Here is a 14,100-nt window from a genome sequence, read left to right as displayed (position 1 = left end):
GTATTTTGTATTGCTTCTGAATATCATTTTAAAAGAACCACCTTGCATTTGGCAAGACAGGCTGCCAGCACAAAATGGCTGCCATGGGCAGTAAGGACATGGGATAATAATAATAATAATAATAATAATAATAATAATAATAATTGGCTGGGATGGTTCACTATACCAGTGAATAGTGTCACAAAAAAGCACTTGGTGTAGGACCAGGGCTTTTTTTGCAGCTGAAACTCACAAAAACTCAGTTCTGGCACCTCTCAGGTGTGCACCATTGCTATTAAAAGAGAACAAGGGAGGAGTTTGTGGTGAGTTTCAGCACCTCTTTTTCTAGAAAAATAGCACAGGGTAGGACAGAAAATAAAGCATGCACAGCAGTGGGGGCTGGGGACTAGTGGGATAGGAGCAGGGAGCCCAAACAGTCTGTGGAGCCTGAGTTAATGACTAACAGGGCCAACTAATTCTAAAATGGTCCCCTGCTCCCTGCTGAGTTCTAGAAGAGCAAGAGGAAGCTGACAGCCAGTGGCACCCCATGGACTGGTTGGAAGTAAGATATGTGGGCTTGCTGAGGTCAGATTGAGGTTGGTGGGGCAATGGCCCATTCGGCCTAATGGACCAGCATCCACTGAGCTCTAGTCACTCCACACCCCTCGGCATCTGCCACCTGAACTGGCCATCTTACTCTGCCATGAGGACTTATGCCCAGGTAAGTCAAAGTAGGATTGCAGTGTTATTCAACTAAGAGAAAGAATACACATGCACACAGCTTACACTGTGCAGAACAACTACTGTAATAGCCTTTCTTTGGTGCTGACTATTAGCTGTATTTGCATAGGTTTTTTGAGTGAGTAAATATGCATAAATAAATAATCAGCTTCAGCAACACCGGACAAAAGCTTAATTGATACTTTTGTACTGTATACTCAGTATGGCAAACAGGAAGAAAAATAAATCTAGTCTCTGTTTGGTAGAGCAAAGAAATTGAAAGGAGGATAATTCTGCACTTACGGTTCACTTCAGTACATGACTGAACCCTACTTTTCTACAGGAGTATCCAAATCAGTAACTCAATTAAAGGGCAGCATCAAAATTTAACAAATCAATCAATAATTAGAGGATTCCTCAAGGGTGCAGAAATATATTGATTGATTTGACCCTTCATGGAAAGGTCCCACGATGGCTTACAACAATACAGAGATACAATATTAAAGTCATTTAAAGCAATTAACAATCAGAAGAGCAAGGTGGGTCCTGAAAATATATTTAGGTATCAGAGGCCAGGGCAAAGAGATACGTCTTTAGTGTATGAATTGTATGTGCAAATTGTGAACTTGGTGGCATCAAGCCTATCAGTGAAATAGACTAACCACAGACAAAGTAGGAATTTTCACATACTTCCGAGATTCCCCCACTAAGCAAATAATTGTAAGCATATGAAAATAAAAAGGTAGTATACCCCACCCCGAAGCAAAACAGCCACTTACTTTCTTTCCCATTCTCCTTTCCTTCTCTTGTCATTTCTCTCTCAACAATTGATACTCAACTTTATTGCAAGGGCTGGTAATATGCCCACTTGCCAGACCAACATAAAAGCGTACGCCACAAACAACTGAGATCAATCACACAGGAATGGATTCGGTGTGTAATATACAATGTATAGGAAATAGTAAAATACAAATATGCTTCATTTTTCTTTTTATTTACATTAATGTGTAATTTTTACAATAAAACCTCAACAAGGAGGAGCTAGGCTTACAGTAACACTGAGAAGAAATCCCAAGGATATCCTTATTTTGAAGCAATTACACCCACTCTATACATTTAAAGCGCTCTTCTGCCATTTTAACAGTAATGGAGAATCCTGGGAATCATAGCTTGGTAAGGGGGCTGGGGATTGTAGTTGTGTGGTGTCAGCACCCTTAATAAACTACAGTTATCTGGATACTTGAGGAAGAACCCATATCCGTTAAAGTGATATAAGAGTGCCTCAAACAGGTGGTGTGGATGTGCCCAGAAAACTACTCAATCTCCATTTCCCAATGAATTTATCAGTCTTCTTTCTAGAGAAGCATCTTGAAAGTGTCAGTTTACTCCTTCAGGTGATGTTCCGCATTCTCCTAAACTGTGGATTCCCAAACTGTGGCCTGTGGACCACCAGTGGGCTATGAGATATTTTGAATGCTCTCTAGAGCATGATGTAGAAAGTGCCAAAAGAAGGTACTTCCTCAAAAGTATGTGTGTGCACCCCCCCACAGAAAGTTGGTCCAATTGCTCATTTTAATAATCCTGGGTATTTCTGGGTACTTCTTTCAGCATGTTCAGCAAAGCAAAATATACAGCAACTGTATATACAGAGTAATAGCAAGAAAATATTCATAAATATTTATAAATACCATATAACAATTCTTTGATCAAGTACAAACAAGCAGAAGTATAAAATTATCTGAATTAACATTATAACATTGAACTGAAGATAAATTACAACCCCACTATTCTGGGCGCCATATTTATTTGTGGCTTATTACCACCTTGTTTAACTCTTTCAACAGATTAAAAGAATATTGAGCTTTGCATCCAAAAGGTCTTAGGTTCAATCAGAGGTGGAAGAAGGGGTGTGCGGTGGGGGTGGGCCACCCGAGGTGTCAACACTGGGGGGGGGCACTCACCACGAGGCCTGCAGCATGCCCAAGCCACGTGTCTCTCCTGGGAGTGATGTGGTGGCTTGGGAGCCTGCAGGCTCCATGCTGCCCCAAATGGTCCACCCGCTGCCTCCCCCTCAGCTGTAGGGCGGCTGAGTGGGAGAAGGCAGGCAGATTCCTCAGAGGTCCCATGGAGCGTCCTGCCCTGGCTGGCCCCACCCCGTGGGCAGCTGACCCCACCCCCACGGGTGGGTGGCCCTGCCTCTGGCCGCAGAGCATGCATGCCACCCCAGTCGCCTGATTGGCTTGCTCCACCGCTGGGTTCAATTACCAGCATCTCCCAGTAGGGCTGGGAAAGGCTCCTGTCAGAACCTTGGAGAGCTACTGCCAGGCAGGGTATAAAATCCTAAACTAGATGAACTGACAGTCTGTCTTGCTATAAGGCAGTGAGTGGCCTGTGTTCCTGTTGTGTCCCCAAACCAGAACCCTTGGTTCAATAAATTGTCAGAGCATATAGGACTTAAATCACTACTGATCAGTAAAGCAATTTAAATGCACCTGTGCCCAAATTCTGAACAAATTCCAGATGGGCTGAAGGCTGAGAGAGGAGAATCTCATAGAAGGGTCAATGTAAAAAACACTAGGAGGAGTGTCACAACAGCGGAATTCTGTTCTCTGCCATTCACCTCACTTTTCCCACTTGCAGTCCCACCGTCTCTACACATCACAAAGGTCATATTGGGTATATGATGGGAGATCCAAGTGGCATAAAAGGGGGTTGAAGAATAGACACCAGGGAGACCAGGGCGGCCACAGCCTATCCCCCAGCTCACAACCCCAGCCAGGACCCAATGTCCATCACATGGGCAAGCCAGGGGTCCTCCGGAGTCACCCTGGGGAGAGAGAGATAGGAGTCAGTCCACAGTTACAGGAAGCCTCCTGAGAGCGGATTTTGGAGACTGGTTTCAAAACAGATTATGCTTATTTCCTTTACAGATCTGGTCTTGTCCTCGTGTATAGTTCAGGCACCATCTCCCAGCTAGACTAAGGTAGTGGAGAAATGGCTAAGGTATGGAGGAGAAACTATGAATAAGGCTGAAACGACCAAATTTGAATTTCCCAAAACAATATGGGAACTGAAACATAGCTATCTATTGAAATTCGCACATATCTGAATTTTGTGATTCAATTCTTCAACTAAACAATGTTAACAAAGATGCATATATTATTAAAATATTGCTTGCACAGACATGTATATTTGTCAAAACGGCAAATGAAATTGTGTTTATTGGGAGAAATTCATACTAAAATGCTGAAAGCCGAAATTGACAGATCCTTCTCTCCCTGGTCCAGACTTTCAGTTTCAGTTTAATGAATATATAATGCAGCCTTGTAAAGCAGTCTTCCAATGTTACTGGCCTGCAAAAATGTATGTTAGCTTGCTGTGGGTCTGCAAAAATGTATGCTTGCTGTGGGCCAGGAGAGGAGAGACAAACAGCTCAGTCCTTATCGCAGCAGCCCACTGTATTTTAATGCAGGGCCTGGAGCGTGGAAATTGCCTCCTCCAGCAGACCTCTTGGCTTCTATGGTGGATACAGATTAGAGATGGAGCACGCTCTCTCTCCTCTGCCAGCCTGCTCAGTAGCTTGCATGTAATGCCTTGCCACCTATGTCTACTACCCCACTGCTAAAATACAAGGCTGACATATTGCATTTTCATGTCAGGTCTATTTAAGTAGGCCTGTACTCATCTTCTGAGAAGGCTACATTTCTGAACTGCTGGCCCTGTGAATAAAACCAAGACAAAGGATGGAAAAATCTGTGGCCTCCCAGCTGTTGTTGGAGTCCAACTTCCATCAGCCCCAGCCAGCAGAGCCAATGATCAGGGGGGATGACAATGTCTGGAGGGCCACAGGTTCTCCATACCTGAGCTAGACCTTTGGAGCCTGTCCCCTCCTTTTCTGGGGTGCTCCTGCCCACCACAGCCAACCACACTTATGGAGCATCCTACCTGGCAGGAATCTTTGCCTCCTTCTTGGTAGCCAGCACAGATCATACCAGGGCCGACCGGATTATGGAGTTGCGGTTCATGTTGGGTAGCGTTGAAGAGAGCATTGCATTTTTCTCGGTCTATGAGTGGCACTTTCACTTCCTGGAGGGTTAGTGGGGGTGGCAATTCCACTGTTAGAGGAAGCAAATGTATCATTAGGGATGTGATCAGGTGGATAGCCACCTGTCAGGGAACTGACATCGGAGCTAGAGGTGGAAGGAAGGCTCTCTAATGATGCTGGAGAAGGGCCCAGCAGGGAGAGAGGCAGCTCAGCAGATGGGGAAGCAATTCAGTGCAACACCAGGAATAAGGAGGGGCAGATGGGGGAATCGGCGAGAGGGCTCCCAGACTCTTCACTGGACACCAGCGGGGAGATCACTGGTCCTCCGCTACCCACGCCCTCCCTGCGCAGAAGACTTCCGCGCAGAGAAAGTAGGAGGAGACTGGGTGTCAAACAACTTTTATGTTGGAAAAGGTTTAAGAAACGCCCACTGACGGATTCTGCTAGCGACTGAGGCAGCCACGAATTGAAGGGCTGTTCAGACAGAAAGGCTTAACAAGGCAACATAGCCAGGAGAGGCGGCAACTTACGCACGAGCAACCCCATACCATTATACCACCCATCCCAATTATATCTCTTACCCCAATGTATACTCTAATAGCTGCCTATTTTACATTGTCCATTCTGCATTTAATATAGACGGAGGAAGGCAAAAACAAATAGTGACTGTGTTCATCTCCCCTGACCACTGGTTTCTGAGATTTCACAAAGCACTGCCCAGACATGTGAGAAACTTTACAGCATTAAGAGAAAGAAATCTGCATTTTAGCATCAATTCCTGATAAAAAAAACCAGGGACAATAATAAGGTATGATTAAGTGGCCAGCTGATTGCCTTTTCCTTCCACTCTGCTTATAGAATTGTATAAGAGGGTTCACTTTCACCATCTACTGGTGAGAAAAGTGGTAGCACTGTTAGCTTCCAGACTGTTGTGAAACTCTAACTTGGAGAATAAGGAACCTGTGACCCTCTGGAAGTTGTTCGACTACAACTTCCACCACCCCCTACCCTTGGCTCCATCCATTTTCCAACGGGAGAAGGTGTGCTGGAAAGTTGCATGCTTGGATTTCAAACCTTGCCTCCTCATCTGTCCTATTCATCTGTAGTTACTTTGTGGTTAATAAAAGCAGCAATAAGCCTTGAAGCACCTTAATGACTAACACATATATTATGACATAAGCTTCTGTGGACAATTCCACAAAATCTTATGCCATAAATATATTTCTAATGCATGGCTCTGAAGGCCATTTTTCTACCATTACAAGGCAGCCCAGAAGTTGAGCTCTGGCCTGGCCTGGCTCAAATTCAGGCCTGTAGATACCATCTCACTGCTGCAATGACATACCCTCCAACATGTCGAGTCCTAAAACCGGGATATGTGTCTTCCCAGCTGTGCTCCTGTGTAAGTCACGTGACCTGCGTGAGATCACAGAGCCCAAAATGCACACTTTTTTCAGGGCTGTGCTGTCACATAATTGCCTGACACCCCAAAATGCATGTTTTGGGGCACTGCATGATATTACAGACCTGAAAAAGCACTTCTTTCCAGGAGAGATCATGGCATGAAATCATGCAAGATTATGGAACCCAAAATGTGCTCTCACAGGACAAAACAGGTAGTACTGGTTTTTCCCAGGACACTTGTCGGGTATGTAATGGCTGCACCAGATAACATAGTGGTGGTCGGTGTGAGTTGCATTCTCGGATTAGTTCCCTTTACTGCCTTCCTGTTCACTTTCAGGTCCAGCAAAAACTCTTTGTCTTCAAAGTAATCCATAGTCTTGTTGTCCTGCTTTTGATGTCTCTCTCCTCATACCCAGCCTGAGGCCCTAACTATTCATGGTTTGCAGGTATTTATAGCCCTTAGGGTAGGATCTTTTTACAGTGGCCCCTTGTCTCTGCAATACTTTACCACCTAAGATCCATTAAGCCTCAGCACTGGGCTGATTGGAGGTTGTGATGCCTTCCAGATGTTGTGGAATACAACTCCCATCAGCCCAATACATTATTGTCAATGGTCAGGGATGATGGGAATTACAGTGGACAACTTCTGGAAGGCACCTCCTTGGCTGCTCCTGGCTGCAAATCATACCCACCTCCATCCTCCAGCATTTCTACCGCATCTTCTACCTGAGGCAGCTTGCCCTATAAAAGTGCAGTGTACATAGCTGGCATGAAAGTAAACAGAGCTTGAAAGAGAACCTCAAAAAGCACTTCTCCATCTCCTCACCTCCAGGTTGAATATCTCCCCATCCAGTCACATAGCAGCTTTCCTCCATTGAGAACTTTGCAGAGGTCTCTGGCAAGCAGATGGGAAGAATGTACTTGGTGAAACTCACAGGGGACTTCAGCTCTACTAAAGCAATATCCCCTCTGGAGCTATCACTGTCATAGGTGGGATGGAGGATAATCTGTTGGATATCAGATGTTACTGTGTTACTTGAAGTGTTCAGGAGCTGATAGGCACCCAGCACCACATCAGAATGGGTAGTTTGGCTCTTGATGCTGTAAGTGAAAAAAACAAGAGCAAAATGCATCAAGATCTTTGCCAAACTGGTCTCCAAGAGGTGAGTGCCCTTAGACCTTGTAATTCAGTCTCATGTCAACATGTCTAGTTTAAAGGGGAGACTAGGGCCATAGCAACCCAGTGGAGAAAAGGTCATAGCTCTTTCCAAGCAGAGGACCCCAGGTTGACCCCTCCATGTCTCCGGACAAGTCATTAGCACCCATTCATTTTTGCTTTCCCTCTGGGTTTTTTCTTTAAATTTTGCATAAGCATAAGTCCTTGCCATTTCTTGCAACCAGCCTATAGGGCAGGGATGGGGAACCTTTGGTCCTCCAGATTCTGGACTTAAACTCACAACATCTCTGGCCACTGACCACATGGGATGGGGCTGATGGGAGTAGGAGCCCAACAATATCTGCAGGGCCATTGGTTTACATCCCTGACCATTGGCAAGTCACCTTGTTCTCTTTACCTCCAAGAGGGAGCTACTGGCATAATTTCTGATGTGTTTTGTTATTTCAGTGCCCTCCCAAATCAGGTGGTCAGCAGATATCAGATGACAATATAGTACAAAAGTGGAGATGAGCACCACACGCCATAGTCAAATTTGACTGGATTTAACCGTCCAGGGTTCCTTTACCTTAATGGCATTCAACTTGAGCCTATAAAGTTTGTGATTTGAGTTTGGTTCTGGAGTTTGAACAATTTACTGCTCAGGCATAGACAGAACTATGCTTGTCAGTGCACACTTGTCTCCATTTGAATGTTTTAAAATATGCAATATGCATTCAGAGCTACATGGCTTGAATGTAGCCTACTGTACAAAGGTGAAAGCTGCTGCTGTTGCTCCACTGACATTCATCTCTGGCCCCAACCACCTCCAGGCTGAAAAAGATCCCCCAGCCCCAATCTCTACCTTCTGCAGGCTATCTGCTTCCTTTAACTTTATTATTCATTGCTCTGTCAGGCTCTGCTTTGGCAAGGCCAAGGCACTGAGTAGCTGTTAGGCCAGCCATGGGCAGTCATTCTGGGCCAATGGGCACATTGGGAACGTTGAGGAAGTGCTTGGGTGCTAGTCACAAAATGGCTGCTCTGGGCTGTGAGGTACAAAACAAAATGGCCACCACATCTATAAGAGACAGGAGATGTTATTTGCTGAGACATTTTGTGGATGCCATAAGGCGTACTGGCAGGGACACTGGTGCCTGTGGGTGTCACACTGATGCCCTCTGTGTTAGGCATATAATATTAGTTTGGCCTTGTAGCTGCCTCTAGGGTGAAACTGAATGATGCCTTCACGGCCAAGTACACCAGAAACTTACTTAGGGAAGCAGTGAGCTGCTGACAGGACCCACTTCTCGGCTATGAGGGCGCCTCCACAAATAGGTTGGTCCCGATATAAAATGCTGACTTGCCAGGGCCATGACAACCCATCAGAGGGAGCTGGTTCACCCCCTATAATTCGTTGAGCTGGCTTCCCACAAACTGTGGAAGAAGGAAAGAGGGTTTAAAAAGATAAGTCACAATAACACCAGCACTGAAGCACATCCAGAAACAAACATAAAAAGCTTTGCCTGAAACAAAAAACAAATATTTGTATGCAACCTTTTAAAGAACATTTCCAGTTATTGATAATGGTTTCCAGTCAATCATATTTAGAGCCATAATGCCTCTCACTGCAGCAAGGCTGCTCACCATATATTGAAGCAATTGAAGCAATATTCAGTTTATTTATTTATTAAGTATATTTCTAAATCCACTTGGAGGCTCATGTTTAACAAGAGGTCTGCATGATCATTAGGTTTATAGCAGCCCTACATTTTGATGAGACTCCCCTTTGGTTCAGCCCATCCATGAGCCTGTGAAATTGCTGAGTAGGAAAAACAAAATATACAGGGGTTCCTACCTGCTTCAGAGCTGGCAGCATCTGTAGAAAACAAAAATGAAGGGAAAACATTTCAGTTTTTCATATAAGAGACACTGAAGCACAAATACTGAAAAACAGGTGCCTATGTAGGAGAAAGAGGAAGAGGCCCAGGTTACAATCTGTTACCAATGTATTATTTTTAAAAAAGAATACAGCTCTATATTGTGACACATATGTTATGAGTATATTTTCCTAGCCAAATTGGTAGAGCTTATTACAGGGCTTAATTTGAACAGAGACTCATTGGGACTTTAGTTCTGGAGCATGCTTCTAACACCAAGACTCTATCCTGAAGCATGTTAAGTATTTTATGTAAGTAAGTACGGTAAGTAAGTAAGTAAGTAAGTAAGTAAGTGTTTTGTATAGTTATCAAATGTCAGCCTCGTACAAAAAAAGGGGGCAATAGCACTCAACACATTTACCTGAGGTCCCACCTTCCAGCCCATCATTTTCCTCTGTGCCACAGGACTAAATCTGATCTGCTTCCTCAGCTGCAGTGGAAGGGTGTGAACCTATGGCCAGTGTTGAAATAAAATTTGGCTGCCAGTTCAGTTGGTTTCTTTATGTGGAATAAGGAGGCGGCACCATCTTGTTCTTTGCCTCAGGTGGTTACATGTCTTGTGCCAACTTTGGGCCCAGTGAAGGCTAATTGTCTGTTGCCAAGTACTACTATGAGCCAAAAAAAATCTTCCACACACATACACACATCAAGTCAGCTGTAACACAGTGAAAGATGATCCAGAACAACTAGAACATTAATGAAAACAGAGACTTGGATTTCAAATCCTGGTAGTCCAACTTGTCAAAGAGAAAGAGCCATAGGTAAGGCAAATGAGCACACCTTAGAGTAGAAGAGGGTGGGGGAGTGAGGACAAGCTTTGGTTAAGCAATCCTGTCATTTTTCAACCAAGAATCGCTATCCAGGTTCACTAGTAATGCTAAACTAGTTAAGCCAACATCAAACCACAGTTTGCTAACAAACCATAGTTAACAAACCATAGTTTAACATTACATGAGAACAAGGCCACTATCTGCTGACATACATTTGTCTTCCTAGCAGAAAAGAATATGAGTTCCGCTTGAAAGGCCAGTGTGTGAGAAACTCCTTTGTTTGCACTTATAAACCATGCATCTCCTTTTTTGGCTTAGTGCTTCTCCTACTCCCATTTTAATTCCCCTGAGAAGTGACTGATTCTCTCATCCTCAATTACCTTCCCTCCATTGTCTCCCCACACCATACAAGCCAACTTCTAGGGACCAGGTTCCCTTCATCCCCCCCATAAAATATTTGAGGGGGCCACCTCGCTTCCCAAGTTGATGGGCATTGCCATTCAAATGGTGTCTGTGCACTGAGTCTTGTGACTGATTATGCAGGGTGGGGCTTACCTGGGTCCCCAATATTTTCAAGCTGGCGCCCCTGCCCCACACCATCACTCACCTTGTAGCAGCACAGGCAGTAGAAGCAGCCACACAGCTAACGAGAAGGGCACCATTGACATTGTGGTCGCTGCTTCTGAAGAGCTCTGAAGTGTCCCCTGAGTGGTTCTGCTCCGAGTCCAAGCAACAAATCCTCTACTTCAGTCTCAATACTTTTGTTATCTGTCCCGCAAAATGTAATATTAATGGCAAAAAAGTATTTCCCCTGAATCCTCTTGGTATCAGCAGGATGGCAAATCCTTGATCTCCCCTTGTATCTGGGATCTTCTATCTTCACCAGCTGTTGTGTTGCTAGACTTGCTGGTAGAGCTCAGGTGACCTTAATAGATGCACAGCATAATGATGATGTTGATGACTTTGTTCCAGTTATCGTTGATTATGATAATACTTATTTAGTGTTATCAATATGCACGACACTTTTACAAAGTGCAAGGCGGCATGTTTCTACCGCATGGAACCTACAGGGTGGCATTCAATCTTATGCTGGCAAATTTAGGTTGTACAATTAAAGTGGATTTGGAGCCCTTGTACAAAGAGCCACTTCCCTCCAAAACCGAGCCTTTTTGCAGTAAGGAATGCGATGGGATAACTTTTTTTCTGGTGATAAAGAAAGTAACAGGATACAAAAGGCCCTGGGAAGTGTGGGATAACAACTGCTTGATGCAACATCGTCTAACCTCCCCAGAAACAAATTTAGAATGAATGCTCAATAAGTAGCTGATGCCATCTAATCTCCTCCTCACAAACTTTGTTCAAATGTATCAGGATGAATGCTCAAATAAACATGTTGCCTCTAAAAGTGAGCTTACCTGGGGAGGAACGTGAACACTGAAAGATTACAAAGCTAGCAACTCACTATAAAACTGTTAATATTCCCAAAGGCAAAAGCTAGAGGCACTGTTTTTTCAAGGGTAGATACAAGGAAAGAGAGTTGCCAGTCTTTTGCTTAAAGCAGAGTATACTGCTTCCCTCCCACAGCTGCAGTAGAGCCCATGATCATATCTTAATACTCCTCTGACCATAAGAGCAATAAAGCTCTATGTAACTGCTTTACAACCCCTTTCTTGGCTGTGGAGCAAGTCTGTGGTTTAATATACAATCTGAAGATGCTGTTTCACCTTTTACAAATAGGTTTTTGGCTCATGCTTTGAAGTGGTAGGAGTTGATTCTGGAAATAGTGCACACATCTGTTAAGCACAACCCTGTTGAAACCTCTTAGACTATCCTTCCATGCCTCTGAAAGTCCTGCTGGGGCAGGTGTGCTGAAGCTTCGGCCAACCAGATGTTGCTGAAAAACAACTTCCACCATCCCTGGCCATTGACTGATGGGAGTTGTAGTTCAGCAGCATTTGGAGGGCCAAAGACTCTCAACTGCTGTGCTAGGGCCTAAGCAGACATTACCTGGGAAACATGGGATTGGATACCCTTGTGTATATTTAATAAATCCATATAGTAGAGATACATTTGTCCCTCTCCAGCTAAGAGCAGCTTAGGAAGAGAGGAGTGATTTACAAAGGGGTACCACAGAATGTTAGTGTTGGAAGGGACCATGATAGTCATGTAGTCTAACCTAAGGTTACCAGATGTCCCCGTTTCCCGGGAACAGTCCCTGGATTTATAACTCAGTCCCCGTACAAAATCCATTGAAGTTGAAAAAAAATCTGGTAACCTTATTCTAACCCCCTACTCCAAAGCATAAAGCAGCTACAGGCTGTCACTCATCCCTGTATGAACCTCTAGCAAAGAACAGCCCGATCCCTCCCAAGGAAGTCTGCTCCACTGTAGAACAGATCTTACTCTTAAGAAGTTGTAATTTCCACCCATTGGTTCTAGGCTTGTCCTCCTCCTCAGCAGAGAACAAATCTGGCCCAACTTCTGCACGTTAACCCTTCAGACATTTGAAGACCACCACCATGGCTCCCCTGAATCTTCTCTTCTCCAGGCTAAACATACCAAGCACTTTCAACCATTCCTCACAGGATTTGGTTTCCAGACATCTCACTATCCTCACTGTTCTCCTCAGGGCACCTGGTGTAGGGGGAAATGGCTGGGCTCCATCTTCCCACCCATGCTGCAGCTGCTTTTAGAAAAAGAAAATGACGTGAGGAGATTGTCAGCTCAGCTGTGGAACAACTCTTACTTTGGCCCTTGGTACCATCTCTGAACTCTACCCATCTCTTAACTTCAAATATACAAGCATCCATTGCTGTTCCTACCTGGTTCTTTCTGGGTCCGTTCAATAAGAGTCCCGTATTTGACGATTTGCTCCTGCTTTTAAAGAGAAAAATCTTCTACACAAAGCTCCCTGATGCATTCTTTCTGTGAGATAGCATTATGTCTTAATCACTCAAAATAAACATATTAGCTTCCTGGTTTCAACAAAGGTTCGATACCATCTTTTGATTTTTAAATTGTTTAAAACAGCTGTCTGTGAAGGATGTGACTCAACTTGCACAGAGTGATGTTTTTGCAAAGGTGGGATTTGAAAAAGAAGAAGAAAAACTAAGGCGGAATGCCTCTGTGTATACACCATGCCTCCCTTCCCTGAAGGGAAACACGTAAAAAAAAAAAGAGAGCCCCAAAAGTAGGTTAAATAAATAATCACTTGAGAGTTGAATGGTGTCTACAGAATGTAGATTTTAAATGTGAACTGAATCAAATTCCTTGCCTATTCTGAGTAATAATGCATGTTATATAATGCATCTAGTACTAACCTGCTAGATTCAATACTGTTTACCCCCACAAAACCCCAAATTGAACAGTTTCTATAAATACTAATATGGGAAATATGTACTGGGATATTTTATAAGCAAACATTATTCCTTATTATTTTGTTCCTGCTGTAGCTGAAATAGATTGACACACTCTCCATTGAAACTAGGGGTCATGAAGGCCAGAGGTTCCCAAGTCTTCACATGAAAAGAAGAAATCAGCAGATTTTCTGCAGTTTTTATTGCTTGAGGTTCTCAAAGTTCTGAATTGTGCTTGTTGACTTTCATTCAATTGAAATCATTCAATTAAGAGGCAAACATCCATGAGTTAATGGCTGCCCCACACCAAAGTGCATAGTGCCCAGAGCTGGTCAAATTATTTTAGCACTAGAGGTAGAAAATTCCATATTTGGCTTAAGGGTTTTGTTGTTGTTGTTAAAATAATACTAACAACGTAAAAACCCAAAAGTGCCCAAGATATTTGGGAGGCTTTTACTGTATAACTAAAGATACAATCAAACAACAAGCTGTTATGTCCTTGTCAGCCTTTGAACATAGCAAGGGTCCAGGTGTCACAGTAATGTAAAAATTTTAATAGCCTTAGCCAGAGAGGACTTTGTCAGGTTGGAAACAAGCTGGGAGGTTGTTCTACATACCAAGCATGATTTAGCCAGATGGAATAATATGTGGTAAATTCTTCTCTCTGTTTTAGCTAAGCTCATATACAGGAAACCATTAAAAAAACTTCTTAATTTTTATTTTATTTTTGTAAATC

General features: G+C 43.7%; 2 protein-coding genes across 2 annotated transcripts in view; one reads left to right on the top strand and one right to left on the bottom strand.

Annotated features, from left to right (window-relative positions):
• Positions 1–14,100, top strand: part of LOC308461606 (serine protease 33-like) — a 326,492-nt gene that overhangs the window by 98,563 nt on the left and 213,829 nt on the right. The window lies entirely within an intron of this gene.
• On the bottom strand, positions 1,750–12,858 carry LOC308461611 (serine protease 33-like). The gene is made up of 7 exons (XM_080978670.1): positions 12,831–12,858; positions 10,616–10,933; positions 9,157–9,177; positions 8,573–8,735; positions 6,975–7,249; positions 4,645–4,814; positions 1,750–3,526 (listed from the first exon to the last, which is right to left on the bottom strand). Exons 2-7 carry the CDS (start codon positions 10,674–10,676, stop codon positions 3,248–3,250), a joined length of 969 nt encoding a protein of 322 aa, XP_080834796.1. The 5' UTR covers positions 10,677–10,933; positions 12,831–12,858; the 3' UTR covers positions 1,750–3,247.

This window comes from Podarcis pityusensis (assembly GCF_964106645.2).
Source record: "Podarcis pityusensis genome assembly, chromosome: 13".
Lineage (NCBI taxonomy): Eukaryota > Metazoa > Chordata > Lepidosauria > Squamata > Lacertidae > Podarcis > Podarcis pityusensis.
This window is presented reverse-complemented; position numbering and strand designations above follow the sequence as displayed.

Bases quoted from the DNA above. Each gene is read 5' to 3' on its own strand.
- LOC308461611 (XM_080978670.1), bottom strand. From the start codon at position 10,676: ATGTCAATGGTGCCCTTCTCGTTAGCTGTGTGGCTGCTTCTACTGCCT. The intron at 4,815-6,974 runs GTGAGGAGATGG...TTCCTCTAACAG, and splicing joins GGGAGATATTCAACCTGGAG to TGGAATTGCCACCCCCACTA. The intron at 3,527-4,644 runs GTAGGATGCTCC...CTCTCTCCCCAG, and splicing joins GAGGCAAAGATTCCTGCCAG to GGTGACTCCGGAGGACCCCT.